Raw genomic sequence first — 26796 nt, forward strand, 5'->3', positions numbered from 1 at the left:
GTCATCATCACAAGGTTATTAATGAGTACAGTGCCTCCATGGATAAATGCAGCTCCCCTAGACATAAAGCCTTCTCCTCAGGAGGGAAGCAAATCCCACTGCAAAATCATAGAATTGTAGAGTTGGAAGGGACCACATGGGTTGTTATGTATTCAATGGTCTGTTTTTGCTTGAGTCAGGACTAAGGATTCTGAGCCCCTGTGTTCTGATTCGATACATGATATCCAATCACAGAACATTTCAGGATTTGGGCCTCTGCCATTGGCCCTTAAACCCCGAGTCGTGATTTGCAGCTTGGAAGTTTAGACAGCCAATCACGCTGAGAGTGGGAGTGGCCCAGGCCTTCAGAAACGTATAAAAGCACTTGCTTTGCCCCTGTTGTCCAGTTCTGTTAGTTCTGTTATCACTGTGTCTTGCCTTGTGGGAAGCCACCTACACTTCAGGGGTCATCAAGTCCAAACCCCTGCAATGCAAGAATCTTTTGCCCAACGTGGGGCTATAACCTATGACCTCGAGATTAAGAGTCTCACACTCTGCCGACCAAACTACTCCTTCTTCATTGCCTTCCTTCCATTCACTTTAAAGGGTCAATGCATTGAGGATCAGAATGAGACCCTAAGGTTCCCTTAAACCATTGGGTTCCAACATCCATGTTAGGGACTAGGATGGCTTATAATTGATAGGTTCCTGCTTCAAGTGACATTTCGAAGTCATCTAATTTTGATACTGTTGTTGTTAATGTAAAAGGCCCATAGGATCTGATTTGCCCTTAGGCCTGGCAAAATAGGTGGAAAAATTAGGAATCTAAAAACATAAGAGAACTGGAAGCTGCATTATACTAGGTTAGACTATTTGTCCCTCTAGCTCAGGCATATGCAAACTCGGCCCTCCAGATGTTTTGGGACTACAATTCCCATCATCCCTGACCACTGGTCCTGTTAGCTAGGGATCATGGGAGTTGTAGTCCCAAAACATATGGAGGGCCGAGTTTGCCTATGCCTGCTCTAGCTCAGTTTCGGCAGCTCTCCAGGGTCTCAAGCAGAGGGTCTTCCTGTCTTTCTTTTCCTGGTTTCATGGACGGGTTGGACGCAGAGGAATAGTGGGAGGAACCAGCTGGAGAACCCCCAAGGGAAGAAGACTTGAATAAAGCAGGGAGTAGTGGTGAAGAGAGAGAAGACTGGGAGTACGAGGTGTTAGAAGCTGAAGATGTAACAGGCTTTAGTGAGCGGGGAAGAGTCTGTGGCAGGTCAGCATCTGAGGCAGAAGCTGAAGGTGAGTGGAGAGAGGGAGGCCAAGAGGCAGAGAAGAGTCGGGCTGGTGAAGAGTCACGGGTGTCTCTTCCTCCTACTGCAACAAGTTTCCCTCCCTCTTGGTCTCCCAGAACCAGAAGAGGCATGAAAAGGGTGGAGCAGGGACAGACTGCACACGGGCGCAGCCTCCGGTTGCTTGGGGGAAAGCCCTGGAGAGGAGGGGAATGGGACAGCTGTGTGGAGATGAGGAATTTCTGTCTCAGCAACTGCTTTTCATGGAATAAGACCACCAAGAATGAGCTGCTCATTAGGCCTGACATTGAACCAAGTCTGTGGAAATCATGGGTGTGGGGTTTTTTTTTTTGCTAATAAGGAGTTAACTCCAACTTTGAACTCTGTGATTACTGACCGGCATGCTTCTGTGACACTTGGAGAGGTGGGGGACCGAACATGAGACCTCCTCCACACAACACATCACGTTCTCTACCACTGAGCTTTGGTCCTTGCCCAAAGTTACCTAAACTGAATTGAGTATTGTTGTTTTTAATGGGATTCATCTCTTTTTTAAAATATTGTGTGTGTGTGTCAGAAGTGGTATACTTTTATACTAACGTATCTTTTCTAAAACTGCTTTTTGTGTCAAGGAAAATCCAGGAGGGTGTGTGTGTGTGTGTGTGTGTGTGTGTGTGTGTTTAAGGGACAAGATTGATGGACTTGATAACTGGGAGGCCACAAATTACAGTCATTTCAAACCTTCACTCCATCAATACTCCTGCTGGCAGGCAATATAAAATAGATGGCAGACATATCTCTATACTCGGGCTTGATGGTGCATTCTGCCAACAACCGAGATGAAACATTCAGAATCCAGAAAAGCACAGCTTCTTGCAAACATTTTCCCCATCTATAGTTTTCCACACACTAAAACGGCGAGAGAAAAAGTAAAATTAAAACCTTTCTAAATGGATTTTTGCCCACATCATTAGTTCATCACTCATGTCTCTCCAGTAGCTATTTTGCTATCACTCTGGTGTCTTTTTTCTATGGCATTCACCAGTAGAATATCTCAGCTATAAAACCACATAGTTCTAGACGGACCAGTATATCTCCTTGAAGCAGCTCTGACCACTGTATGTTTGCTGTTTAGATCCATAACAACCCTATTAAGATGAGGTGTGAGCTCAAGAAGAACAAGAAGAGTTTGGATTTGATATCCCGCTTTATTACTACCTGAAGGAGTCTCAAAGAGGCTAACATTCTCCTTTCCCTTCCTCGCCCACAACAAACACTCTGTGAGGTTAGTGAGGCTGAGAGACTTCAGAGAAGTGTGACTAGCCCAAGGTCACCCAGCAGCTGCATGTGGAGGAGCGGAGAAGCGAACCCGGTTCACCAGATTACGAGTCTACCGCTCTTGACCACTACACCACACTGGCTCTCAACCTGAGTGGCCTAGGAACATATAGTATGGCATGAGAGGTACAGTTGTGGATGTTTCTTTGCTTCTGTTTTGGTGCCTCATACTGGGGTTGGAAAAAGGCTTGTAGCCTCACAGTACAAAGTGGCCTTCCTCAACTTAAGACCCTCTAGATCAAGGTTTCCCAAACTTGGGACAGCAGCTGTTTTTGAACTACAGTTCCCACCACCCCTGAACACTGGTACTGCCAGAGAACGCAGAGGAGGAGCAGGAACAGGCAGAGGGAGGTGGGCAGGAAGTGGCGACTGAGGAAAGTGGGGAAAGCCAGGAGGCGGGACGGCTCTCAGGTGTTGAACCATAGCCTCAGCACCGCACAGGAAGTTCTGGCACAGTGAAACAAATGCCGGTTCCGTCTGCCAGGGAAAGGAGAGAGTTAAAGAGGGGGAGCGGGGGAGAGGCATCACGTGAAACTTCTTCGCTTTTTCTGTTGGAGAAGAAGCCGGCATAAGCCACTCCCAGAATCTGAACCGGAGGATTCAGATGCATGATTGTAATGCGCTGCCTGTACATATGTAAAATAAAGACTGCAGTGGCGTAGCGTGGGTTGTCAGCACCCGGGGCAAGGCAAGTAATTTGCGCCCCCTAACCCATGGATTTGCGCCCCCTAACCCATGGATTTGCGCCCCCTAACCCTAACCCCCAGATGCTGCGCCCGGTGCGGCCACCCCCCCTGCACCCCCCACGCTACGCCACTGAAAGACTGTATATATGTATGTCTGAGTGAGCGGAGGTGCTTCTTGCGAAGAGCATTCACAAGCCATCACACTGGTATCTGGGAATGATGGGAGATGTAATCCAATAACAGCTGGAGACCCATCAGACCAACCAGCATGGCCAATGACATACCCTCCGACATTTCTCCATTGAAAACAAGGAGGTCCCATTCTAGAATGATGATTTTCCTATTTATACCCACACATCTTACTGGGTTGCCCCAGCCACTCTGGGCAGCTTCCAACATCTATAAAAACACAATAAAGCATTAAACATTAAACAAACCTCCCTATGCAGTATTGCCTTCAGACAGCTTGAGGGTTGGATAACTCCATACCCCACAACATTTCTCCAATGAAAATAGGGACATCCTAAGGAAAAGGGGATCAAATCAGAAACCGGGATGACTTCTCTAAATCAGGGGCATCCCTGGAAAATAGGGACACTTGGAGGGTTTGCAGTGACTTGGGATCATGAGACCTGAAATCCGAAATATCTGGATGTCGCCATGTTGAGGGAGGTTGAGAAAGTTGGTGCATGAGGCCAGGGGGAGGCGAGGGGTTGGTGTGTGTGTGTGTGTGTGTGTGTGTGTGTGTGGTGCTCGCTTTTGTAAATAAGTGAACAGGGCTGCAGGAGTTCCTTTTTCCTCCCCTCACATTGAGGTAATAATAACACTTTAGTCATGACAGGTCCAAGTGTTCAAAGGAGCTCTGAGTGAGAAACATATTGCTCACAGAGTATAAGCCTGGCAGAACGAAGATGCCCCGAGGGGAAATAAGAACTTTTAATTACATTTTCACCCCCAGAAGTTAGCCACATCACAAAGAATATATGATTTCATCAAAGAAACAGCAACAAAAGCATTTGAGCCCTTTTGTACGAAGTTTCTTTCATTGAATTCAAGTGTTATAAATAGCAATTGCAGCACAACAGAGACAAAATTGGTATGCAAATCTTGAAGTGCAGGGTGTTTCAGTTGGGTCAATAATGCTAACATTTTGCTAACTTTCTCCCCGCCTGCAGTTTGATGACTGCAATCCAGAGGGGGTGTGAATTATTCTGAAGGGCAAACTGGATGTGATTCAGTAGATGCATCAACAGGGGCTCCTGCAGGGTTTGGAATTTTATCAAAAAGCAAAGCAGAAATACAGTCAGGAAATCAGTCCCTGGGGGAGGGGATGTTTTGACCCTTTCTGGGCATCTGCCTGAAAGTGCTCTGAGCTCAATTCAATTCTGGTACTGAAAAGAAATCAAATCCCTAATCCCCAAACATGACCCAAAGCCCCCTGTTCATAAATTCTTCTGCCACGTGGCTCTGTTCAGAAGATTTGTGGGTTCCAGTAAAACAACGACAACCCACAAAGTAGATGCGACAGGCCTGAAGTCTGCATACCCGCCAACATTTCTCCGATGAAAACAGGAAAAGTGGGACATTCCGGGATCAAATCAGAAACCGGGACAGCTTCTCTAAATTAGGAATGTCCCTGGGAAAGAGAGACACTGGGAGAGTCCGAACCTGTCCACTCTTGATGTAAATCACTTTTCTAAGCTACTACCTGTCTTGTGAACAAAATCATACTCGGGTCCAATTGGAGCTTGGAGTGGCCATTTCAGCTAGGAGAACGTGTCAAGCAAACCCTCTCTTCTCAGCCCTATTTTTCCAATGCTGTCTGGGCCTTATAAAGGAAACTAGGAAATCATCTTCACTGATTATGGTTTGGCACACTGAGAGCTTCCCTCTTGGAAGCCTCCTCCACCCCAAAATTGATTTTTCAGCTACCCCGAGTCTGCAGTCTAGCTATGGGTGACACTGACTGCAAAGCAAAATGAGAGGGGTCTGGAGAACACTGTAGATGGCACCCACGGGTGGTACTCCTTTCAACGACTCTCGCCACCCAAACCTTCCTTTGCTTTTGCATGCTTCTTCCCTATAAGGCTACAACCTGATCAGGAACCAACACCCAGTATGTCTTGAGAGGATGACATCCCAAGAAACATGATGCTGTATGATTTAACTGCCGGTCGGATCAATTGAAAGAATGGAATGAGCTTAGGAAAGCTAATAAGCTTAGAATGGAATGAGCTTAGAGTTTAGGAAAGGCAGTTGTTGTGGTTCAGTGGCGTCCTTCAAACTGTGTCCTCCTTCAAATTCTCACCCAATAACTTCATAGCTCACACATGAGACAAATAGCAGCTTCCAAAACCTGGGCATTAGAAATTGCACAATGAAGTTTTGTTTTGAATTTTCAGTGGAGAACGTGCCTCTCGACCATTTCAGATCAGCGTTATAACCAGTATGAAAGGGAGTCCTTCGTTGTGTTCAATGCTAGTAAAACAGTAGGTGTTGGGGTGGGTTTTTTTTAGGGGGGGGCTACTGGATCTGCACTCCAGGGACAGGCAGCCAGAGGTCATTATTGCTGCCATCTAAGTAAAAAAACTTCCTTGACATGTGTGAAAATGGAGTACACAATAGAGGTTGCTTTGCTTGAATATATTGCTTCAGTGCCCCTCCCCAAAGTACTGTGATCAGAGAGCCTTTGCAGAATGATTCCCTGTGGTTAAAAGCTATATTTGTCCATCACAAAACTGTACCCCTTCCTCTCTCACTTCTCCCTCACAGGGGTTTTCTTCATTTGGAGAGGTTGAGAGAAGTATATATTTTCACAAATATGCTGGCTGATTCCCTCGCGCCTCCAAATCAGTCCCAAATCTTTGAGTATGGATCAACTTGCCATCCACCTAAATTTGGATGAAGCCAAATTCTCTCTGAAGTGGCAGAAGCAAATATGCATTTGTAAATGTACAGTGTAAATGCTAAGTAGAGGGGACATCTGGCACTGTATTTCCTTCCCAAAGGAACCCTCCGATTAATAACCATGAGCAGAAAGAGACAGAATTCTTCTGAGAATAACGGTCGGCCAGTATTTCTGCTTCTACATTTTTGGAAGAAGCAGTTAGCTCGTAAAAAATCTCTTTTAATTAAGATTTAGTCTCACAGAATATCTTACCTCAAGAACAAGCCACAGCTGTCCGCCCACATATTGATCTGCTTTGTAAAACATTCCATAGAATTTAACAACGTTGGGGTGATTTGGAAGGAATTGCAAGATGTTGTATTCTGCTTCAATTTCTTCATCCACATCCTAAATTGGAGGCACACAGAGACGGGCACTTTACAAACGTAACAGCTTTGTTGGGGATGGGTTACATGACATAACACATCTAGAGACTGAACAGCAGTCACATAAACCTCGCTTTGGGGCAGCATTAGAAATATTAAAGGGGTAATAATAATAATAATAATAATAATTTATTTATATCCCACTCTCCCCAGCCAAGGCCGGGCTCAGAGCAGCTAACAACAGTAAAAATTGCACAGTTTACATAAAATCACAATCAATTAATTGAAATACATTCTAAAATCAGTTCAGAATCAAATTAATTGCAACCATTGGGCTAGAGTTCTATGAAGATTACAGAAGGAGAGAGGGGGTCAGACGCCCCTACCTCGTGTCCTGCTCTTAGCAGCGTGTAATGGTTGCATTGCCAGCAAATCTTCTCACTGACCTATTAAGGTAAAATACGATTGTTCTGCCTGCCTACATACTTAAGAAGACCTGTTAGGTAATAAATTCATGGAATGCAATGAAACTTTCTTCTGATGTTTCAGATTGGGCTCTTATTCCCATAAACTCTGCCACGCGGGTGGCGCTATGGTCTAAACCACTAAGCCTCCTGGGCTTGCCGATCAGAAGGTCGGCGGTTCGAATCCCCGTGACGGGGTGAGTTCCCATTGCTCTGTCCCAGCTCCTGCCAACCCAGCAGTTCAAAAGCACACCAGTGCAAGTAGATAAATAGGTACCACTGTGGTGGGAAGGTAAACAGCGTTTCTGTGCGTTCTGGCTTCCATCACGGAATTCCGTTGTGCCAGAAGCGGTTTAGTGATGCTGGCCACATGACCTGGAAAGCTGTCTGTGGACAAACGCCAGCTCCCTCGGCCTGAAAGCGAAGATGAGTGCCGCACCCCATAGTCAAATTTAACTGGACTTAACCGTCCAGGAGTCTTTTACCTCCTTTTTTTTTTTTTTTACCTTATTCCCATAAACTCTACTTTTCCTCAAACCATTTAGGTAAAAGGTAAAGGTACCCCTGCCCGTACGGGCCAGTCTTGACAGACTCTGGGGTTGTGCGCCCATCTCACTCAAGAGGCCAGGGGCCAGCGCTGTCCGGAGACACTTCCGGGTCACGTGGCCAGCGTGACATCGCTGCTCTGGGGAGCCAGAGCCGCACACGGAAACGCCGTTTACCTTCCCGCTGGTAAGCGGTCCCTATTTATCTACTTGCACCCGGAGGTGCTTTCGAACTGCTAGGTTGGCAGGCGCTGGGACCGAGCAGCGGGAGCGCACCCCGCCGCAGGGATTCGAACCGCCGACCTTTCGATCGGCAAGTCCTAGGCGCTGAGGCTTTAACCCACAGCACCACCTGCGTCCCACCAAACCATTTAGGTTTCATTTATAAATCATTTCACTTGACTCTAGTTTTCTCGGATAACTATTTTTTCATTAAATAATAAATAAATTACCTGTGTATCTTCTTTTTTTTAAAAAAGTAACATTACCTATGCATGTCCTACACACAAACGGTACCAAACCTAGACACTTGTGGCGCATTGAGAAAGATTATGGGTCCTTTGCTGCAATATGTTGAAACGTGAGAACTCCACCTATCTTCAGAGTTGACTTCTTAAGCCTTGCAATTGCAGAGGCACATGCAATTTGCGAATCCAGTTTAGTTTTCAGTACCAAACAAAGTGTGAGATCCCAGCACGGACAGAAGTCCAACCTTTGCACACAAACAAAAGCGCCTGAGTTCAGGTGGGATTAAATGCAACGTTGGAACAGCTATCTCCCTTAAAAAAGGTAAAGGGACCCCTGACCGGTTAGTCCAGTCACAGACGACTCTGGGGTTGGGGCGCTCATCTCGCTTTATTGGCCGAGGGAGCCGGCGTACAGCTTCCAGGTCATGTGGACAGCATGACTAAGCCGCTTCTGGCGAACCAGGAAACTCCGTTTACCTTCCCGCCAGAGCAGTACCTATTTATCTACTTGCACTCTGACGTGCTTTCGAACTGCTAGGTTGGCAGGAGCAGGGACCGAGCAACGGGAGCTCCCCCCGTCGTGGGGATTCGAACCGCCGACCTTCTAATCGGCAAGTCCTAGGCTCTGTGGTTTAACCCACAGCGCCACCCGCGTCCCCGTACTACCTCCCTTACTTTCTGTCATAATGTGATTTTTGTACACCTGAACAATTACCCACAAATACTTGCATTTCCTCTAATTACTGAGTATGGGCATCACATCTGTTTGTCCAGGGGGCCTTGGATCTGTTTGGAGGGGGAAAGGGAAATCAAATTGTTAACTTTCCTCTTTACTTACACTGATAGGATCCAGAATCTTCACTGCTGCCAAACTGCCATCCTTCTTATGAGTAACTTTATAGACTTTCCCATACGTTCCCTTTCCAATGGTCTCAATAATTTCCCAGGTATCTGAGGGATCGGGTAACGATTCCAGCCCAATCATATTCTGATTATACTGAAACAATCCATAGAGTGGCTTCCTGTGGAAAGGAAATGGTTAAAGCAAAATATTACTGGGTTAGCTTCACATAAGCAACTCTCCTTGCCTCAGAGGCTGTCATGAGGAAAACTATGTTAATTAAAGGGGGGTTGCCAAGTCTGGAAGCTAAATTGTGGCGACATCTAGGCTTCAGCTCCAATCCCTGCAGCCATTGACATTTAGAAGCCTTTATAACTTCTAATTTGGGATTTTATTGCAAGCAACATCTCACTATCCAGCCCATTCATTTCCCAACACAGATTTAAATTCTTTACTTGGAAGAACATACTCTCTTCCGCAACATAGCTGTCAACTTACAGATTTGAAAATAAGGGCCCAGCAGCCTCGAAAATAAGGGATCAGCAGCCAAAATAAGGGATTTTCCAAGCACAGGTATGTTCAACTTCTGAGCCCCTCCAAGCCAAAGGCAGAAAGCCCAGCCAGCAGCCAAACGAAGCCTCAAGCGGTGGTTCCCACAGCGCAGCAACCCGGCAAAAGGGATGCAGCAAGGAAAACCACCATCACCTCTCCGCTGGGAAGCGCTGAGCAAAGGCGAGTCCCCAGGCAACGCGGCCGATTTGATCGGTACAAGGCATGGAAGCTCCACCCCCCAGTCATTCTTAGACTCCTTATTGGGTGAGCAACGCAGCCAAGCAACACAGGTGGAGCCTCCCTCCTCCCTGGCCGGCAGGGAGGGAGGGAAGGAGAGGAGCTGCTTCCTTTGAAACCCGGGAAATTTAAGGGACATCATCAATAAGGGACAGCAGTGGGACACGGCGCTGGGATAAGGGACTTTCCCGCCAAATAAGGGACGGTTGACAGCTATGTTCCACAACCTTGTGTTCCTGCAGCTTGACCACTGAAGGTCTCATGCGCCATCAAAATCCTCCACCAATTTTGTCATACTTCATTTTATTGCATGCAACTCTCTTCTTGGATATATGGATGCGTTATAAGAAAATTTCCCTATTTATACCCCACACATCTTACTGGGTTGCCCCAGCCACTCTGGGCTGCTTCCAACATACATAAAACTTTTTTTAGAAACTTCCCTATACAGGATTGCCTTCAGACGGCTCAGGGGTTGCTTAATTCCATACCCTCCAACATTTCTCCAAAGAAAACAGAGACATCCTAAGAGAAAGTTGGACAGTCTGGGATCAAATCAGAAACCTGGACGGCTTCTCTAAATCAGGGACATCTCTGGAAAATAGGGACACTTGGAGGGTCTGCAAATATCAGCATCTCAAAACCATCAGAGTTGAACATTAACTCCCCTTCTGGCAGTTCCCTCGCTGCAAGAAGCCAAGTTACAGGGAACCAGGCAGAGGGCCTTCTCGGTAGTGGCACTCGCCCTGTGGAACACCCTCCCACCAGATGTCAAAGGGAAAAACAACTACCAAACCTTTAGAAGACATCTGAAGGCAGCCCTGTTTAGGAAAGCTTTTAAAGCTTAATAGGTTATTGTATTTTAGTGTTCTGTTGGAAGCCGCCCAGAGTGGCTGGGGAAACCCAACCCGATGGGCGGGGTATAAATAATAAATTATTATTATATTATTATTATTATCAGCTTGAAAGGAACCAAATATTTACACAAATAAAATCTGGCTTCTCATTATTTTTATAACCAGCACTGGAAGTAGCAGTCTCCTCCTCAAGTGTCTATTCTGCATATGGACGCATGCTGTGGGTATAAAAAAAACATACACCCCTCATAATAAAATGCGCTTCAGAACAGGATAAAACCACAGTTTGATTGCAGGATAGCAATGCTTCTCTTAGTATGGAAATAGCCTTTCAGCTATTTCCACAGGCTTTAGGCCTGATGATACAAGCAAGCTGGTTCTTCCCCACCCCCTTTTACTTTTTTAAAGCTCCAAAATCTATAGCTGTTATGTACTGAGTTGAATAGGATCCAAAATGCAGCAGTCTGATTGGCCCTAGAACAATAGGCTCCAGAATGCAGCAGTCTGATTGGTCCACAGGAGCCACCCAATCCAGCTCCAGGTGGAAGTGAATCCGCAACCTGATTGGCCTACAGGAGAATCCCGGAATTAGCCAATCACATGGGGCCCATTGTGTAAATAATGTATATAAAGCAGACATTCTGGGGGAACTTCCATTCCTCCTCACCACTATGAGCTGAATTAAAAGCATGAAATCCACTCTCAACTTTGAGTATATTTCAATAGCTTCCTGATACAAGATGAACAGGAGATAACTCTTCTAATTTCCACAAAGGATTTTTGCTCTTCCATTTAAAAAAAAAAGATGCTTAGAAGGAAACAACAACCCCAGATTTGCAACATCTGTCTTTGTGCTCTAAAAACCTTTTATCTGCCAATACAAATTAACCCAGGCCTGGCGCGACAGTTTTGCAAAAGTTGAGAATACAAGCCAGAACACATTTTAACTTCAGTTATATAGATAGCCGGTTCCCTGTCTAAGAAAGATGAGGGCGCAGGTATCATTCATTATTGCATAGATGCACCCTCAGTGCCGAAGTCGCGCTGCAGGCAAAGGGAGGAAGAACTTAAGAGTCAATCTCTCACTCTTAATAATGGTAAACATTAACTTGACAATAGAGGATCATCTATAAAATGAATAGTGCAGCCAGAAAACAAATAAAGTACTGCAAGCCTCTACATCATTATACTTATAAAGAATGTTAACTGGTAAGATTCAGACACAATTATAAGATTCAAAATTACAGTGGTACCTTTGTTCTCAGATGCCTTGGTTGGTACTCAAACAACTTGGAACCCAAACACTGCAAACCCGGAAGTAAGTATTCCGGTTTGTGAACTTTTTTTGGAAGTCGAATGTGCTCCATTTTGAGGTTACGCTTCTGTTTTGAGTGCCGCGCTTCCGTTTGCAGAGTTACACTGAGGTCTGTCTGTTTTTGCTATTTATTTTGCATTTTTGTTTTTGCGGCTCCTTTTTTGTGACTGCGTGAAACCCAGTTCAGCTACTGATTGATTGACTGTGTGACTGCAATACATTGTTTATTGCTTTCATTTTATGGATCAATGGACTCGTTAGATAGTAAAATCCATGTTAAATTGCTGTTTTAAGGGTTGCTTTTTAAAAGTCTGGAACAGATTAATCCATTTTGCATTACTTTCTATGGGAAAGCACGCCTTGGTTTTGGAACGCTTTGGTTTTGGAATGGACTTCCGGAACGGATTATATTTGAGAACCAAGGTACCACTGTAGCACCATTGTTCAGGATTATTCTCCCTCCTGCGTGTGGTGAGTGGGGACCCTGTTGCAACAGGTCTTTGAATAAAGACCAGGCTTACTAGCCACTTTGCTTCTCAACATACTCCGGTTGGCCTCTGTTTATTTTCTCCTATCAATAGGGAATCCACTTAAGGACTATATAAGGGCTGAATACCCCGTAAAGGAAAGGGAGCAGTTTTTTCTTATAACAAGGGACATCAGGTTAGCAAAGGTTGGCATAAGTCAAGCCTGAACAATGAAACTTCCACCAAAATATAAGGCAATTACAGTGGTACCTTGGGTTAAGTACTTAATTCATTCCGGAGGTCCGTTCTTAACCTGAAACTGTTCTTAACCTGAAGCACCACTTTAGCTAATGGGGCCTCCTGCTGCCGCCGTGCCGCCAGAGCACGATTTCTGTTCTCATCCGGAAGCAAAGTTCTTAACCTGAAGCACTATTTCTGGGTTAGCGGAGTCTGTAACCTGAAGCGTATGTAACCTGAAGCTTATGTAACCCGAGGTACCACTGTTGTTGTTGTTTAGTCATTTAGTTGTGTCCGACTCTTCGTGACCCCATGGACCAGAGCACGCCAGGCACTCCTGTCTTCCACTGCCTCCCACAGTTTGGTCAGATTCATGTTTGTAGCTTCAAGAACACTGTCCAACCATCTCGTCCTCCGCTGTCCCCTTCCCCTTGTGCCCTCCATCTTTCCCAACATCAGGGTCTTTTCCATGGAGTCTTCTCTTCTCATGAGGTGGCCAAAGTATTGGAGCCTCAGCTTCAGGATCTGTCCTTCCAGTGAGCACTCAGGGCTGATTTCCTTCAGAATGGAGAGGTTTGATCTTCTTGCAGTCCATGGGACTCTCAAGAGTCTCCTCCAGCACCAGAATTCAAAAGCATCAATTGTACCGCAAAGCAAAACATGCGTCGGAATTAGCAATGCCGGATGTAAACAAATTAGCCAGTAAAACAATCAACAGCAAGATTGCATCAGCATTGCATAAACAGTTTCCAGGGAATTCAAAGGCCCTCTTCTATCACCAGTCCCCACTGCTCATTCAACACATAAGGGGACAGGATGTGTCAGACCAGTGAGGAAGGATAATAGAGCCACGCTAGCTCTTCCTGACCGATGGTGTTATTTCCAGCACAAGCCCTCTGAAACTGTAAATATCTTTACAGTTTTCAGCAACAGTAGCTGCCTTTCAGTGGAGAATCATTATCCGGTCCTCAGTAACATAAGCCTTCTGGACAGATCGGCCCCGAAATTAGTTCTAGGCTTGGCTCCAGAGCCGTATTTTATTGAGGAGTCGTGATGTAAAATGCTACGCGTTTCTGGGACTCTGCAATGGGTGGTGGTGGCAATCCTAGCATTGCAGCAGATACAATTGTGCAGCAAAGCAGAAAATATTGTTTTATTGTTCCATATGCACATCTCCACATGGTGCTGAGAGCGTCTGCATGCGCAATTAGCTCTGGCACATCGGCTTTCACCACCACATGGAAGAGAGAAGGCTGAAGCTGCGTTTGTGGGATAATCGGCTGCGGCCTTTCAATGCCTCAAATAGAATAAAATTGCTAAAGAGAGAGGAGTGTTTGGCGAGATTGCAGTGCTTCCATGTTCAGGCCCGCAAACAGGCCAGATACTTGGACCGCTGTCACCTTCCATGAGCCTATAGGCAGAGGCAGTCTGGAAATCCACGTAGAAGGAAAATGTACAAAACAAACAAACAAACAAACAAACAAACAAACAATTTATTATTTATACCCCACCCACCTGGCTTGGTTTCCCCAGTCACTCTGGGCGGCTCCCAACTTGGCTTCTCGCAGCGAGGGAACCGCCAGAAGGCCCTTGGCGCTGGACCTCAGTGTCCGGGCAGACGGATGGGGGTGGAGACGCTCCTTCAGGTATACTGGACTGAGGCCATTTAAAAAAAACTGGGCAACGGCGCAACACCCGCCCGTAACCACCAAGCCTTCCTTGATCTCCTTCCCCCTTTGTTTTGACAGATCAGGGAAGGCTCGGGAGTCACGGGCAGGCGGCCGTTGCCCAGGAGGGGCCATCCGGGTAGTGCAGTTGGCTCTGGCTGCCTTCAGGAGCTGCTCACTGCCGTGGTGCAGGGAAAATGGTGGGCACCATGGCAGCAAGCAGTGAGCAGCGAGCAGCAAGCGGCTCCTGAAGCCAACTGCGCTAACAGGCTGGTTCTGGGCTGCTGAGGCTGCTGCTGCCATGTTTCCCGGGGACAGATTTGCAAATCTGGGGACTGTCCCCGGGAACCGGGGATGTCTGGTAACCCTGTCTTAGCCTGTCTTCTGAGAAAGTCCACTCCAACTGTTGCATTAAATGTTCAACAGTATACCTGAAGGAGCGTCTCCACCCCCATCATTCAGCCTGGACACTGAGGTCCAGCTCCGAGGGCCTTCTGGCAGTTACCTCACTGAAAGAAATGAGGTTGCAGGGAATCAGGCAGAGGGCCTTCTCAGTAGTGGCACCCGCGCTGTGGAACGCCCTCCCACCAGATGTCAAAGAGAAGAACAACTACCAGACTTTTAGAAGACATCTGAAGGCTGTCCTGTTTAGGGAAGCTTTTAATGTTGAACGGACTACTGTATTTTAATACTTTGTTGAAAGCCGCCCAGAGTGGCTGGGGAAACCAAGCCAGATGGGAGGGGTATAAATAAATTATTATTATTATTAGTAGTAGTAGTAGTAATAAAAACGCTGCACATTTATGTTTCACAGGGTGTGAAAGAAGGGCTTTGCACCTTTATACAATATGCATGTGTGCTTGGGCCCAGGGTCTCACCATCCCCACTACTGACTCCCTGTTGCTACTCAGCTTAAAAAATACAGTAATAATTAAAAATGTCCCTGGATTCATTGAAAAAAATCTGGCAATCATAGGCTAAGAGTGTAAACAAGCATCAGGGATGGGCAGGAGCTTGAGGATTGGGCAGAGGATACAGGTGGGAAGAAGGAGGTTCAAGGGGAATGGACCATTGATTTGTGGGGTGCCGTGCCATCTTAAGGCAGCTGCTGGAGGAAGAAGAGATCAGGCCGCTCTCCTCGCACAACAGCACAACCAGCGCTTCTCAGCCAGCGTGGCCAGGCCTCCTTGGCTGGCGCAGCTGCCAGAATTGGTGTGCCTGCTTCTGGAAGTGTGCTTTCAATCGGTGTGCCCGCTTCCAATGTACAGCAGCAGCGAAGGCTGTAGCGAAGGCCGAGGAGGCGGATGGAGGCAGAGGCTGGACACCCAGGATTTCAAACAGAAGCTGGGCCAGCTTCTGTGAATCCGGGATTGGGTGGTATGCAACTTACCTGGCTCTTTAGGGTACATGTGGTGGTTTTGCCCCAAAATCACCCCCTTTGGGGAACACGTTTTCCAAACAATCAAATGATAGATCCTCCAAGTGTATCTATTTTCCAGGGCTGTCCGCGATTTGGAGAAGCCATCCCAGTTTGCTATTTGATCCCAGAATGTCCCACTTTTCCTTAGGATGTCCCTCTTTTCATTGCTGAAATGTTGGAGGGCATGGAATTATCCATCCCCTGAGCCGTCTGAACAGTACCGTACAGTATAGGGAAGGTTTTGTGTTTTTTTTAATGTTTAATGTTTTGTTTTTATATATGTTGGAAGATGCCCAGAGTGGCTGGGGCAACCCAGTGAGATGTGTATAAACAGGAAAATTATCATTATGGAACGGGACATCCCTATTTTCACCAGAGAAATGTTGGAGCGTATGAAATGATAGGACAATTGCTACAAGCAGACCCCAAACTGGCCCTACCATCTTATTTTACTCCTCAGATCAAGAACATTCTCCATTTATTAAATGCAGTTAGATTAGTGATTGTCATTGTGCTTGCCAGTAGTGATTGCCATTGTGCTTATGGACAAATTAACCATCTCACAAAAGCAATATTGATTGGGGAGGAGGGAAGACTCACACCTTCTATACAACATGGCGTCCTTTTATTAGCTTCGTTAAGACAATCGAACATGCTTTTCACCCTCCATCGACTCACAGAACCTTATGGAGAGACACTTCCATTTCATTGCCTTTCTTGGAACGTGTAAAACTACAACCAGCCACTATTTTTCTTTCTTTTTGGTACAACTACTAAGCTCTGGTTTCCATGTATGGCTACGTTTTGCTACTTGACACTAAAAATCAATTTTTTAAAAAAGTTTTATTTATTTAAGGAGAACTTATGGCCTAAATTTTCACAGCAGGAAGGGGATGGACCGGAGGGCAACCAAGTGGGGAGAGGAAGAAGGCTTTGTAAAAAGGATGAATACATAATGCACAAATGCCATTACATGAACTTGGGCTTAATTCTTACTCTCCAACATTTCTCCGATGAAAATAAGGACATCCTATTCAACAACATTATTATTATTATTATTATTATTATTATTATTATTATTATTTATACCCCATCCATCTGACTGGGTTGCCCAGCCACTCTGGGCAGTTTCCAATACATATATAAACATAATTAAACATTGGGGACGTGGGTGGCGCTGTGGGTAAAACCTCAACGCCTAGGACTTGCCGATCATATGGTCGGCGGTTCGAATCCCCGCGGTGGGGTGAGCTCCCGTCTTTCGGTCCTAGCTCCTGCCCACCTAGCAGTTCGAAAGCACCCCTAAGTGCAAGTAGATAAATAGGTACTGCTTTCTAGCGGGAAGGTAAACGGCGTTTCCGTGTGCGGCTCTGGCTCGCCAGAGCAGCTTCGTCACGCTAGCCACGTGACCCGGAAGTGTCTTCGGACAGCGCTGGCTCCCGGCCTCTTAAGTGAGATGAGCGCACAACCCTAGAGTCGGACACGACTGGGCCGTACGGACAGGGGTACCTTTACCTTTAATTAAACATTAAAAAGCATCCCTATAAATTGCTGCCTTCAGGTGGCTCTAAAGGTTGTAGAATTACTTATGTCCTTGGTTTGGGAGTCACAATAACCAGACCCTCCAAAATTTCTCCAATGAAAATAGGGACTTCCTAAGGAAAAGTGGGACATTCTGGAATCAAATCAGAAACTGGGACGGCTTCTGTAAATCCATGATTTTCCTTGCTCTGTCAAGTGCATGAGGCCACAACAAGACTTTCAAGCTTTGCAGATGTTTATAACAGATTGTCACAGAGAAACTCAGAGAATGATAACAAAACAAACAAGCAGAGGCTAGATACCGCCTTTCTTTTCTTTGATGGAGTTCCTACTTCACACTAGCCATTTAAATTGTTGCACTTTTTTGCAAGATTTTTTTGAATTTCTACTTAAATACTAATATTTGCCCTTCAGTGAAGTTCAATGCGTTTCAGAAACTGAAGCAATGCACACAGAAGCAAGCACATGTGTCCAGTCAAGTCCCATGCTTATCCAATGCACAGAATTGCAGTTCAGCTGCTCCAAATAAATTGCACCATTGTTTTTTAGTGTATATATGTGTGTAAGAGAGAAAGGCAGGGAGCACAAATAGGTCAAAGAGCAGCAGCACATAGCACAACCCTATACTAAACCGTGAATCAAAATTATTCTGCCACAAAACTGAGAAATCAGCTAGCCACCATTCTGTGGAATCAGCATGAAAAAGATATTGAAAGAAAACAATCAAATCATTTAACTAGTTGGATATTATACCCAAGTCCTGCAGTTGATAATGGGAGCAACCCATTCCCCATTGTACGGAGTATGAATTAACAGCCATTAGTTTAGCAATTCTATTAAGCAAATGAGATTTTTCTGCAGCCTCAAAACGTTGTACAGCTGAAGAACACGGTACCACTTAGGTGAAACGGCTGTTTGGGTGATTTAACTACAATTCCTGTAAGTTTAAGTAACAGCAACAGCACGTGCAAAAAGGGAAATAATCGCTGGCATTAGCTAGTAGAATTCAGCACTGCCCTAGGGCATGGTGCTGAAATGAAGTTTATAATCTCCCGAGTCCACTCGGTTACAAACTGCAGGTGGCAAATCAAATAGCTATGAACTATGTTCGCTGTATGTGAAAATCAATACCCGAGAAGGTTCTTTGGCTACACCTCCTTTGACAGCAATTTAACAGCAAGGACAAAACACATGTGCCAGTGAAATGTGAGCAAACCAAAATCAGTCTCTCTCCGCCTTCTGTTTGAAAGTGTTTGGGGGGTAGGGAGTGTGCACAGGCGAGGAAGGGAAATCTGAAAGGAAGGGAAACTGGAAAGAAAATAATAATAATAATAATATCACTGCAGACTTAGCAGGAGCTACCTAATTTCCTAAAGCCAGCTTACATGATGTCGCGCTTTTGTCCCACAAACCGAGGACCAGACTCCTTCAGCATTTAAACGGTTGCCTCCTTTTCCCCAAGGATGACTTTCCTAAGTGCTACGGAAAACAGCTCCTTCTCCATATTTCCTTCCCGGCCTGTCCCCTGCAGTGCGTGGTGCGCACGGCTTGTGCTTCCGACTTAAGATCCTCGTCGCGGAGGCCACAGCTCAACTGGTGCAACCTCCAGCGGCTTCGCTTCATTATTGCTGCAGATTAATGTGACACTAATTGGTCCTGAGGCTGATCTATTTATCGAGTCTTTTACACGTATTGGGCTGCAGAATAAAAGCCACTTAGCTATTAAGCGACCAGCAGCAAGGGCTGGCTGTTTTATTCGCTCCTTTAATGCATTTGATTATGGCTTTCCAAGGCACCTTTTCGCTTTGAAGGGCAACTGGTCACCTCTCAGAATGTTTAAGTGACAGGTTTATTCATTTTTTCCTTTTTGAGGAGGTTCCTCCCCACCCTTAAAAATAGCCATCAGTCTTGGGCCATTAAAAAAAAAGTGAATATGGACCAGACTCCTAAATGCAGATGATTGTTCTTGCTCAAGATGAAATATTTTGTCGTCAGGCTGGCTGTTATGCATTCCCAGCGTGTGTGTGCAGAAGCCTAGCGTGACACCAATTTACATAATTTCTCTTCTCCGAGAGACTTCAAACAATAATAATAGGCATCTGAGATAGAATCTATTAATTTTAAAGTTACTTTGTCGGATATCTTTATGGAGCGAGTTATCAAAAGGAACCTCCCGTTAAGATCCATAAATTACAAATGCGTTATCACTTCCAGGCCATTTGGGGAGTCGGGGGGGGGGGTTAATTCCAAAAAGAGGAGAGACAAACGTTTCCAGGTTTCCCCTATGGGAGCAGCTGGGAGAAAATGGCAGGAGGAGACGAGCATCCAATAATTACCTACATCAGCAATGAATTGGAAAATTAAATTAAGTCGGGACTGTCGTGGGTGGTTCATTGGCTGGGGAAGAGACATACAGACACACACATCAAAACTGGGTTTAGCTCAAGGCTGTCCTAGGAGACTTCCTAGCCTAGGTCAGCCCATTTGCAGTGGCTGGAGCAGAGAAAAAAATACAGTGGTACCTCTGGTTGCGAACAGGATCCGTTCCGGAGGCCCGTTCGCAACATGAAAAGAGTGCAACCCACAGCGGCGTGTCTGCACACGCACAGGTTGCGATTCACTGCATCTGCATGTGTGCGTGACGTCATTTTATGCTTCTGCGCATGCGCGAGCAGTGAAACCCGGAAGTAACCCTTTCTGGTACTTCTGGGCCGCCACGGGACGTAACCTGAAAGAACTTAACATGAAGCGGACGTAACATGAGGTATGACTGTACAGTGGTACCTCGGGTTAAGTACTTAATTCGTTCCGGAGGTCCGTTCTTAACCTGAAACTTTTCTTAACCTGAAGCACCACTTTAACTAATGGGGCCTCCTGCTGCCACTGCGCACGATTTCTGTTCTCATCCTGAAGCAAAGTTCTTAACCTGAAGCACTATTTCTGGGTTAGCGGAGTCTGTAACCTGAAGTGTATGTAACATGAAGTGGATGTAACATGAGGTATGACTGTACTACTGCTTTGCCCACATATGAATGGTAGCCAAGAAAGGTTAAGATGAGTACAGTAGAGATGTGGGGATTCAGCTCAGCATGCAAGAACCTACCAAATCTACACCTTTCAAAAAATAAATAAATATGTGAACCAATCCACGACTGTCCCTCAGAATTCTCTGAATCTTGCAAGGGAGTCCTCCAGCCAAGTAATGTGTAAATAAATGCTAATAATAATAATAATAATAATAATAATAATAATAATAATATATTTATACCCCACCCATCTGGCTGAGTTTCCCCAGTCAGTATTAAGATTATTAAGGGAAAGTGTGTGTGTCAATGTGGGGTGTATCTTCACTGTAGCAGTCAAATACAACATTTCCTGTTTCCTAGAATGGACACACAGGGGGAATGTGGCTCCAGACAGGGAGGACTTCCTATCATACCAGCTCTGGCTCCTCCTCCCCCTGTGTGTCACCAGGTAGATGGGCGTGGCCCTAGCAGACCCTATAAAGGGGCTTGTCACGCAGCCATCTTCCTCTTTTGCTGCTCTTTTGGCCCCTTGGTTCTTTTACCACTTTCTTCTGGCTCTTAGCCATCTGAAGAAATGAACCTATGCTGCCAGTTCTCATAGTAGACCAGTATGAAGTAAGCTGCACATAAGTGTCACACTACCAAACCATTCTACGTTCTAAATCTTATATTAATAATCCAAAAATTGAGGTTTTGGTTCATATCACCAGTGAATGTATGTAAATACACCAAAATCTTGAGGGAGAATTTCCTGACGAAAGAAATTAAATATTGTAGCTTAAGCCAAGAAGGAATGTAACATATGGACTGTAAGTAGAGACTTTTGTACTTGTCCGTTCAGATATTATTTAGAAATTTTATTTAAACACTAATAAGTTTTGGTTTGTGCCACCAGTGAATGTTTACAAATATATCAAAACCATGAGAGAGAATTTACTGAAGAAGCCTGAGACTCTTCATGGGCGAAACAGGTGGCAAACACCGGGACCCTGTCTAACTGTCGTGCATAACATCACGGACACTTCGTTTGATCAAACTTATCTTCGTTAATATCTAACCCTTGAGTGCAACATTGCCGACACTTCGTTTGATCAAACTTACCTTTGTTGATATCTACAGGAGCCTGGCTAAAGGAACTTTAAAGACTGAATCTTCCCTTTGGACACAATTTGAATGAGTTTCCTGTTTGTGGCTTCTGTAGTAGATCTTGTACCTTGTTCTCTCAATTTTTGGATTATTAATATAAGATTTAGAACGTAGAATGGTTTGGTAGTGTTTTGTGTTCCACTTATGTGCTGCTTACTTCATACTGGGCTCTTAGCCATCAGTACATGGCTCATCCTTATGGAGGATGGAAGCCACAAGGTAGGAAGTCTGAGGCCGAGCTCAGACTTCTTTTCTCTACAACTGTAACTGTAACCACAAGATAAAACCTGCCTTCAGGACAATACTGTGAAATGAATGTAAGTAAACGTCATCATTACTTTTAAAAGAAGACTGTTGTGTCATTATTGTTTTCAAGAGGGAACTAAAGGGGAAATTTACCAGGAACAATCCAATCCGGACAAGCCAGGCTGGGTTGCTCAACTTATATGATGGTAATGAGTCCATCTACTTGCTTCTGGGAATGTGCTCTGCTACTAGCTCACTAGCATGAGTGAGGAAGGATAATATTTAATCAATATATCCTCTCCTACTATCCACAACATTCCCACAGTACATACCCAAAGTACCATACTAAAATTGCTTTTCCTGGCAGTCAGCCAGGAAACAGGAAGAAGAATGAGCTAGAAAAATCTTATCGTCATATGGTTGGGAGAAGTATCATGCTCTGACGCCTTATATGGTCCAGATCCAATCATGGCCCAGCACAGGGTCAGGTGGCCTTGCAGTTGTCACAGTCAGCTGTGTGATCAGCATTTTTAACACACACATTGGCTTCACAGCAGGAAGACAAAATGGAAGGAAGCAGAACATAACAGACCATTAATCAGATCACTTGGCCGTGTGGGAAGGAAGCGGCAGAAGTCTAAAAGAACATGCCTTCCCTATGATTCTTAGTGGAACAACTGACAGATCTTAGCTGGGAAACAAAAATTGCTGTCCCCTACCCCAATCCACGGACACCGCTCAAAGAATGGAATTTGCCATTTTAAATGCCTGTATATTGGTTGACTATAGTAAAGCCTAAGGCCTTATTGGCTACATGCCTTTAAAATAAATAACCCCGAGCAAATAAAAATATACTTCCCTCAAAATACAAACTAAATCAGCAATTTTCATTTCACCTCAAGTTTCTGTGTCATCTAATATGCCCCTTTTCTTCATAAAATAGGCCATGATCCAAAGGGATAGACAGTACACTTCTGCTTGCACAAATACAGTGGTACCTCAGGTTAAGTACTTAATTCGTTCCGGAGGTCCGTACTTAACCTGAAACTGTTCTTAACCTGAAGCACCACTTTAGCTAATGGGGTCTCCCGCTGCTGCTACACCGCCGCAGCACGATTCCTGTTCTCATCCTGAAGCAAAGTTCTTAACCTGAAGCACTATTTCTGGGTTAGCGGAGTCTGTAACCTGAAGCGTATGTAACCCGAGGTACCACTGTACCTCCTTTTCCTCGGCTGCCTCACTGACTAACCACCCATGAAACTCTGAGAGTGTTTGGTAGCAAAATCTGACCCAGCACCAGGAGCCATGGCCATGTTGGAGAAGCAAGGAATTAAAAAGGAGGAATGATTCTGCAGCAAGAGTCTTATCAACAGAAAGAATGGGTGCGGGGAAGCCTTCGAATGTTAAAGTACCTACCTGTTTCAAGTTCTCTCTCTTTCCTGGAACAATCTCTGAGCAACAGCTCTGATACATCGTCAATATGACAGCCAGAGCTGTAGTGGTTAGCGTGCTACACATCACCTGGGAAGACAGGCGAACTAATTCCAGTGTACTGGAAGAAGTAAAGATCACCTGTGTCAAAGCAATGATTCTTCAACATCAACTTCGTTGGACTGGTCATGTTGTGCGGATGCCTGATGATTGTCTTCCAAAGCAACTACTCTATTCCGAACTTAAAAATGCAAAGCGTAATGCTGGTGGTCAACAAAAGAGGTTCAAAGACTCTCTCAAGGCAAATCTTAAAAAAAATGTAGTATAAACACCGACAACTGGGAAACACTGGCCTGCGAGCGCTCCACTTGGAGAACAGCCTTTACCAAAGGTGTCGTGGGCTTTGAAGACGCTCTAACTCTGGACGAAAGGGAGAAATGTGCTAAGAGGAAGGCACGCTTTGCAAACCCTCAGTGTGATCATCTCCCTCCCAGAAACCAATGTCCCCACTGTGGAAAGACGTGTGGATCCAGAATTGGCCTCCACAGCCACTTACAAACTCACTTTTAAAACCGTGTTCATGGAAAACTATCTTACTCGGCTATGAGTGATTGCCAAAGAGGAGGAGGAGGTTAGGGTGCTGGACTAGGACGTGAGAGACCAGGGTCCACTTCCCAGCTCAGTTGTGAAGCTCACTGGGTGACCTTCGGCGAGCCTCTCACTCTCATAGAATCATAGAAATGGAAGGAACACCCAATGGTCATGTATCCAACCCCCTGCAATGCAGGAATCTCAACCTAACCTACCTTACAGGGTTATTGCCAAGGATAAAATGAAGAGAAGCTCAGGTGGTACCTAAGACCAATAAAACTAGCGCTAATACACCCAGGAACCTCACCAAAATGCTGGAGAGGGTGCACCTCCACAGGCACATACCTCCACATGTGGCGGGAGTGCCCCAAAATCCAACTATTCTGGACAACAGCCATATGAGAAATATGTAAAATAACTAAGCAAGTATTGGAAAACACCCCAGAATTGGCCCTACTAAACATCTTCTAAGACAATAATGCCCATTTACACCACAAAGAACTCATAACCCACCTACTTTCAGCAGCCAGAAACACCATAACCAGACACTGGAGAGACCCATCAGGAATAAGCCTGGACCAGTGGTACCAAATAGTATGGGAAACAGCCTCACTAGAAAAATTAACCAATAAACTGAAACAGACACAGGGACAAATAGAAGAAGACACCTTCACCCCGGTATGGCTGTTCTTTATCACATACACAGCCCAACAAGACAATGACAAAAATCCACCAAATAGCATACAAATCAATATGGCTAATCTGATCCAAAACACCCACCCACCCCACTCACACATGAAAACAAAGACCACCACAACCAACCATAAATGAACAGCCACACGCTAGGCCAACCCCAACCTCTCTCACCACCAAATGAACACAAGTGAACAGCAGAGAACCTGCACAAGAAATGCTGACACCAAACCCTACATATAGTAAGTAAAATAGAAACATCGCCACCCGACCCCACCCATCTTTTCCCCCCTCCACCTCTTTCCCCCTTTTCTTCCTAATGTCTCAACAAATGAAATTGATTTGTAAAAATGTTGCATGAGGAAAAAAACATGAGAGAGAATCATTGCCCATTTTTGTAAAACAACAAAATCTTTAATAAAAATACATTTTTTAAAAATGAAGAGAAGCATGTGCACCATCCTGATCTCCTTGGGATATAAATGTGATGAATTAATAAAATAATAAATAAATGCTCAGGACAATGATGTTTTCCTGAACCCCCCGGCCTACCTGGCGGCAAGTCGCAAAGTCGAATCCCCAGTCCAGGTTTGAGGCACGTGTCTAAAGTCGAGTCCCACAGAGATCCTGGAGCTCCCAAGCTGAGGTCCATCAATATGGGCATTTCAGCAGACACAGTCCCTCAGCTCTGCTTCCCTGTTGCACTTTGCATGCTGATTGCAGCATCTGGGCCTGATGAGGCAGGTGACCCTCACCTGTTCCAAGCCACCTCCCAGAGCTAGCGAGCCCCACCTGGCCAGCTAGGGGGCTGGGCTGTGGGCCCTTGCCAACCTCAGCCTCCTAGAGCACCCTGCCGCCTTCTCCCTACACCTCAGAGCCCACAATGTTCGTGGAAGAAGAAGAAGAGTTTGGATTTGATATCCCGCTTTATCATTACCCGAAGGAGTCTCAAAGCGGCTAACATTCTCTTTTCCCTTCCTCCCCCACAACAAACACTCTGTGAGGTGAGTGGGGCTGAGAGACTTCACAGAAGTGTGACTAGCCCAAGGTCACCCAGCAGCTGCATGTGGAGGAGCGGAGACGCGAACCCGGTTCCCCAGATTACGAGTCCACCGCTCTTAACCACTACACCACACTGCCCCCTGGAGACAGGGGACCCTCTGCCTCCTGCTGCTCTGGTTCCTGTGTACTGAACCCCCATCCCCTCATTATCCTCCATCAATCTGTGGGTATGTCCTACACCAACTTCTACTTCCCCATCCCCTGCATGCCCCAGTGCGTCCCAGTCCCGGTGACACCCCTCACTGGGATCCTCTTCCTCCTTTTTCTTTTCCCCGTTATCCTGCCAGTTCGTGACAGATGTCTTTCTACAATTCACGAGAAATAAAGCAATTGACACGAAATTGAAAAGAACAGCTCGTAACTCTAAACACAAATTAGAGGAGAGAGGGCAACATTTTATTAGCCTTGAGTGGGTGAGTAGAACTAACTTTCCCCTCATTTTTCTGTCAGGAAAAAAAAGCCTCCACAATGCATAAACATAAAGGGGGCTCTTTCGATTGGAGCCAGAAACGCTTTGCCCTTCCAGCATAATAGCTGGCAAAAGAACCTGTCAACACTATAATATTCCACTGCTTTTTTCTTTTTGCACACATGAGAGTGTGCACTTGCACGGTTCTAGAATAAATACGCTGGCTGTTTTGTCACAGATTACTAGACTTCTGCGCCTGATGATTTTTCAGGCTCGGTTTTGATATTTTCGCCCTCGATGTATCAAACGGCGCAAAGGTAATTTTCTGCCATGAATTATTCATATTCTGTGCTTTTGTGACATTTGATATATTCTAAAATATTTAGAGAGCCATTTAATTCACTAATGATAAGGGAACTGATTCTAAAAAATGATAAGCTCCCTCAGAGGCCTGAATAAATAGCTGGCACCAAAACCTCCTTCTTTGCTTCCTTTTGTTGTTGTTTGAGCAATAAGCTCAAAATGATAGGGATTCCGTTCTGTTATCGACCGCGGGATTCAGAATAGGTAAAAGCTTTGCCCTGAAATGATCATCATTTCTTCCCTCACAAAGTTTGTTCAGATGACAAGACAGTATCTGTAAACGTTTGTCCTAACAGTGTAACTGTTCTGTGACTGTTACAGATAGGTAGCCGTGTTGGTCTGCCATAGTCAAAACAAAAAAAATTCCTTCCAGTAGCACCTTAAAGACCAACTAAGTCAGTTCTTGGTATGAGCTTTCCTGTTTCAGTGTATCTGAAGAAGTGTGCATGCACACAAAAGCTCATACCAAGAACTGACTTAGTTGGTCTTTAAGGTGCTACTGGAAGGAATTTTTTTTGTTTTGTTCTGTGACTGCTTTACATGTTTTTAGAAGCTCCTTAATGTTTATTAGCGTTTTTTAAATTTAAATTTAATTTTTTGGGGGTATTTTTTTTGCACTATGGCATGTGCCACCCTGAGCTATCTGGGGAAGAACAATG

At 45.2% G+C, this 26796-nt stretch overlaps 1 protein-coding gene across 1 annotated transcript in view; it reads right to left on the minus strand.

Moving 5' to 3' along the window:
* The window catches only part of MYO3B (myosin IIIB), a 291721-nt gene that overhangs the window by 246564 nt on the left and 18361 nt on the right, over positions 1 to 26796 (minus strand). The window contains exons 3-4 of the mRNA XM_083704157.1: positions 8874 to 9057; positions 6447 to 6581 (exon numbers count right to left, since the gene is read on the minus strand). Of these exons, the coding sequence (XP_083560283.1) occupies positions 6447 to 6581; positions 8874 to 9020 (282 nt within the window). The 5' untranslated portion in view covers positions 9021 to 9057. The remainder of the gene's footprint in view (positions 1 to 6446; positions 6582 to 8873; positions 9058 to 26796) is intronic.

The sequence above is a fragment of the Podarcis gaigeae genome (genome assembly GCF_964106915.1).
Source record: "Podarcis gaigeae genome assembly, chromosome: 1".
Classification (NCBI taxonomy): Eukaryota; Metazoa; Chordata; class Lepidosauria; order Squamata; family Lacertidae; genus Podarcis; species Podarcis gaigeae.